Source organism: Lottia gigantea (genome assembly GCF_000327385.1).
Source record: "Lottia gigantea unplaced genomic scaffold LOTGIsca_46, whole genome shotgun sequence".
Classification (NCBI taxonomy): domain Eukaryota; kingdom Metazoa; phylum Mollusca; class Gastropoda; family Lottiidae; genus Lottia; species Lottia gigantea.
Window position 1 is genome coordinate 417,225 of NW_008709614.1, and position 6,000 is coordinate 423,224.

At 32.0% G+C, this 6,000-nt stretch overlaps 1 protein-coding gene across 1 annotated transcript; it reads left to right on the plus strand.

Annotated features, from left to right (window-relative positions):
- Positions 1 to 3,183: 3,183 nt before the first annotated feature.
- On the plus strand, positions 3,184 to 4,549 carry LOTGIDRAFT_218332 (hypothetical protein). The gene is made up of 2 exons (XM_009061102.1): positions 3,184 to 3,235; positions 3,642 to 4,549. Exon 2 carries the CDS (start codon positions 3,649 to 3,651, stop codon positions 3,916 to 3,918), a length of 270 nt encoding a protein of 89 aa, XP_009059350.1. The 5' UTR covers positions 3,184 to 3,235; positions 3,642 to 3,648; the 3' UTR covers positions 3,919 to 4,549.
- The last annotated feature ends 1,451 nt before the right edge of the window (positions 4,550 to 6,000 follow it).

Genomic DNA, 6,000 nt, shown 5'->3' on the forward strand with positions numbered 1-6,000 from the left:
AATAGTGTCATTAACAACTAATCATGTACAAGTCTATGACCACCACATGCTGTTAGTCCACAGTTTTAAACACCAAGAATCATATAACATTTAATTACTTTTACAGACACAGGTCATAGTATTGTTAAAACTTAAAATACTCAAGATTTTAGTAACAAACAAAAATCTATTCCCACCAGCTTTTAAATTTATCCACGAAGATTTCTTTCTTTCTTTCAAAGATTCACTAACTATATGAAACCACAAAAGATATTCAGATTGAATAACGATTGAATAACTATATGAAACCACAAAACATATTCGGATTGAATAAATATTCACTAACTATATGAAACCACAAAATATATTCAGATTGAATAACGATTCACTAACTATATGAAACCACAAAACATATTCAGATTGAATAACGAATCACTAACTATATGAAACCACAAAACATATTCAGATTGAATAACGAATCACTAACTATATGAAACCACAAAACATATTCAGATTGAATAACGAATCACTAACTATATGAAACCACAAAACATATTCAGATTAAATAACGAATCACTAACTATATGAAACCACAAAACATATTCAGATTGAATAACGATTCACTAACTATATGAAACCACAACACATATTCAGATTGAATAACGATTCACTAACTATATGAAACAACAACACATATTCAGATTGAATAACGATTCACTAACTATATGAAACCACAAAACATATTCAGATTGAATAACGATTCACTAACTATATGAAACCACAAAACATATTCAGATTGAATAACGATTCACTAACTATATGAAACAACAACACATATTCAGATTGAATAACGATTGAATAACGATTCAGTAACTATATGAAACCACAAAACATATTCAGATTAAATAACGATATACTAACTATATGAAACCACAAAACATATTCAGATTGAATAACGATTCACTAACTATATGAAACCACAAAACATATTCAGATTGAATAACGATTCACTAACTATATGAAACCACAAAACATATTCAGATTGAATAACGATTCACTAACTATATGAAACAACTGTGAACAAGTGAAATTAGGTTGATATAATGGTAGGTGTTAGAATCAAAGTTCACAGAGCCTATTTAGAATTTGAATTTTTTCTTAAATGTAGCCGAACTTTTGTTTTATTTTGGAAGGATTGTGGGTATCAAACTTTTGATGTTAATGAACAAATACGAAGGCTATAGCCTCTTGACTTTAAAACATCGATCTTATTAGTTGATTAAAATGAACAATAAAAATATGGAATGCATTTTAGCGTAAAATCCGTGATGTAACTCTAGCAGATTTTACATAACACCACTGTAAATTGATGTATTTTGAAAAGGATAGGTTGGTATTGTTAAATCAAAAATATGATTGTAATATTGCCGAACATGGAACGTCTTGTACTCTTGCAAACAAGCATGCGGATAAAATTGTGCACGTACAAACACTGCAGTACTGTAAACCTCATTGTAAAACTATCTATAAGGTGATATCTATTCGAGTATTAATTGAGGGTTTGGTAAAAATTGACAGAAAGGCTGTTTGTTCGTTATACGTTAAATAGAGTGTTCATCAAAACCAACTACCAGCTGATGTACCCTTGTTAAAAGTGTTATTGTATTCAAGAAATGTTTCCTCTTTCAGTTATGGTTGGAGGTAAAACTTTAGTTAGATTCCACAACAATAACAACAAAACCACAACACAACAACAATAATGTCAGAAATACGTTGTCAAATAAACCAAAGTTTTGCATTCCTGTAACTATATGAACCTATATTAACAGAAAGCTTCAGTTTCAAAACTTTTCAAAACTGACTCCGTTTGGCAATCACCATCGCAATAATTTTCGCATTTTCTAATTTCAGACAACTCTGAACGTTAAATGGATATAAGGAATTTGTGCCTATGATAAATTATTTTAAGGCTTTGGTGTGATATGTTGATTAGAATTAACTTAAATGAACAATTAACATTACGACCTTTTGTCACCTTTTAAGGCCCTGGTTGGCAATTCCTCTCCTCGATTCTATACGCTAATTATTGCCTATTTATCACTTTTCAACTTTACTGTTTCCACCAGTCAGTTGTCAGATGGGTATTTTATGTCATTAGCAATAACTATACACGGAGCTATGAATTCAAGTGGAACTCGACTTGTCAGATGATATAGGAGATGTGAATGTGATTAAATCAAAACCATTAAGCTATTTTTATAGTCAAACACTTACCAGGAAAGCAAACGGAATATTTAGTCACCGCTAACAGAGTTCATTATAAATGAATAGTGAAATAATTTAAATAATTAATTAAAAATTTCGTTAAAATCTAAAAAGACTTGTGTCTTTCTGTTTAGGTTTTTAGGGGTTCTGGGTTCTAGGCGATGGAATGTAAGATGAAATATGTCTTACATTGACTCTGTATGGTTTGCCACAAGACCAAAGACGTCGCGAAAACATACAATGTCCACCAAGAAAATATCCAACATATACATCATATAACTGTAACTTAAAGAACAGAAACTGACAGGAACGCTGTGGACCAAACTCTAAAATACGTACATGTACATCCAACCATTTAAAGGGATTGATAAATTCTTTTATTATAGTTTAAGTGTTGATGTCGTCACTAATCTCCAAATATTCTTTATTACTAACTGGCCCTTCGATATCAATGAGGTCGACATCGGATTAAAATTTGATGCCATCAGTGTCCCCCATACACATAACAAGTTAAGAAAACCTCTTTACATTTCCTTGAAAGAGAGGAAACATTGCATAAGAAGCATACAAGATTTTGACACTGAAGAAAAAGTGTTCGCGTATAAATAAGAAATAATGCATTGTTTAAGGTGTTTTCATCTAGCAGAACTACAAAATGGTTTCGTGTTCATTTAAATAAAACTGTCCAAAGATGGATAAAATCCGCACTTATTTTCAAAAATGATTTGGGTGTCGAAAGAATTAGATTTATCACTAGGTACGCCAACGCTTTATTTACCTTAGTTATTCTGTTGTTGATTTCGGTAAAAACAATCATTTAAAACGAGTAATCAGATTAACTGATAGAAACCACTGTCGTAAGGTGGGATATTGTTTCTCTTGACAACGTCCTTTAATGATATAAGCTTGCAGTTCTCAGGAGTAGTCATATTCAATTCGATTTCAACTACATGTGGACATAGGAAGGATTTTTCTGATCACACATCAACGGGTAATTTATCATATTTATATCTTTTATTTACTCTTGTTTTAAACGTTGGACCCATTTCCTTTGTTTTGTCTGTATTTAAAAAAAATATAATGTAAATACGCTCCAGTAGGAACGATAGTGCAAGAGCCAATACCAATTTGAATTTGTCCCAAACTCTATTTTTCTATGGCAACGATGGAAAGTTTTCATGATTTCATGGGCCAGTTAATGAGCTATTTAGTTTCAGACTGCAACTATTAACTATTAACTATTAACTATGGACAATGCTACAATCACCTCTATTGGGCTGCGTCTAGATCTATTACCTCGGCCGTATATGTAAACTTCTTTTCATATTTTCTCTTACTTCTTCCAATAATTTATTTAAGTTCGCCATTACAAAAAATAACTTATCTGAATTTTTCAGAACCACAATGTCTAACACAAAGGCTGTTATTAAAAATGCTGATATGGCAGAAGATATGCAACAGGACGCTATCGATGTGACGTCACAAGCTTTAGAGAAATTCAACGTAGAAAAAGATATCGCAGCCTTCGTAAAGAAAGAATTCGACAAAAAATACAACCCAACATGGCACTGTATCGTAGGACGAAATTTTGGATCGTACGTCACCCATGAAACGAAAAACTTCATCTACTTTTATTCGGGTCAAGTTGCAGTGTTATTGTTCAAATCTGGTTAATTTTCATTGTGTAACTCGTGTGTTTCGTAAAATTCGAACAACGAAATGAACTCAGCAAATTATTTATACACATTTAAGTTATTAATGTTGATCTAAATTTTGTTTGATCTCTCTACACTATTGCTATATTGAGCACCATTTTAACAGTAAAAATATTTTGTGGATACGAAATTGATGTGATTAAGTCAATATACAAACTTCATGTACCAGATTATTGTTACTGGGGCACTGGTGATACCTGGGTATTGTTACTGGGCCATTAGTATTTACCTTCCAGTTGTGGTATCTGCCTATTTATATAAACTGTGTCATTGGTAGTATCATGGTAAATGTTTCTGAGCCACTGCCGTTGGTTATAACAGGTTATTAATTGTGCCGCTGGTTATAACAGGATATTGTTACTGGATCAGTTGCAGTGTTATTGTTCAAATTTGGTTAGTTTCATTGTGTATTACGAAAGTCAAAATGACCAGCAGCTGGAACTCTTGAAGGAATTTGACATCAATTTACACATGTTAGCTTTTAAATGTTATTTTAATTTGTTGTGTAAAGTTTTATGTATATTGTGATATAATTGTATTTATTAGTATTACACTTTATCATTTTCATTAATAAAATATTGTAAATCTACCATAGTGATAATTAACTATTTCACATATTTATCTTTAAAATATGTTAAATTATATAAATATTGATGAGATATCGAATGACGGATGCAATGTTTTCCCTTGTCTAGGGCTTCCAAATATGTCAGTATGTTGTGGTTAACTCTAGAAGGTGCAATTCTTGAGGGATTTTGATGACAAAAGGATGAACCCTATTCAAAACCAGAAAGATCTAAAAAATAATTAGTATGAGTTATTGTCCTTGTTCTTGAAAACGCGTTCAATTTTTGTTCGTAAACACTCCAGAAGGAACAATTCTTGACGGATTTTGACGAAACTTGGTGTGAGTGTTTGTAATCACCCAAGGATAAAACCTATCGAATATCAGAAAAATTGAAAAATATTTAGTATGAGTTATGGCCCTTGTTCTTGAAAACGCGTTCAATTTTTAGCCTGTAAACAGTCTAGAAGGCCCAATTCTTGACAAATTTCTGATATTATTATGCAGTATCGCCTCAACAAGTTCAAAAGAAGTGTATGTCTGAAGGTTGAATATTTCATACTAGTGATTGTTACTGTACTGCTAAATATTTTTATTCAAAATCAAAGCTGCCAGTGGGTGTATATTACCTCGCCTGGCAAGCTATCTTCTTTCAGATTTGTTGAACTATCATCCGTTTTGAATTCTCGACAAAGTATGTTGTATATGAAGATACGTTACCGCTCCACGTTTCAGAAGGTGATCACAGAATAACGCAGATCATTGCTACTGTCCAATCACAAGACGAACGCAATCATGAAGGCAAAGTCTAGTTTAAAAAGTGATATTCTTAGTGATATTCGAGCTCGAACCTTAAGAACATTATTAAAATGGTAGGTAAGGAACAAGATTATACTGTGAAAATAGAGTCAGAAGAAGGTGAAATGAAATTGATAATGTGCGACTATAATGGAATGTAAATGGGTGGTCACGTGATCAGGTCTCTTTTAATTATCTTTTACGAGAAAATGTTTTTAAATTTTTAGACTTGGATGTTTTATGTGTGTGCGAAACATTTTTAAGAGGCATCGAATGTATTGATCTTGATCGTTACGTATAGTTTTGTAACAATAGACAGGCTTTGCATCAAAATGCGAGAAGCTGCTCGAGTGGTGGGTTTTTTGATCAAAACTACTTTTCTGAATCCATTCCAAGTCGTTAAGGCCTACTGGATGATTTTCTTTTTATTTAAATTTGGACCTGTTAGGGAAATCGAAACTATAGTTTTATGGTAAAATCTGGAATAAAAAAAAACACCAAGTACAAGCGATCAGAACCGTAATACAAAATACATAAATATATAAAACGAAACAAGACAAGTTCAATAAATAAAATTGGTCATAACTTGCAAGAGTTGTGTCCCTCTACTGCGTGCCTATAACGTCACCCACCTTCTAGAAAAAATGGCAACTGAAATGTCTGAAAGTAAAAATCTTT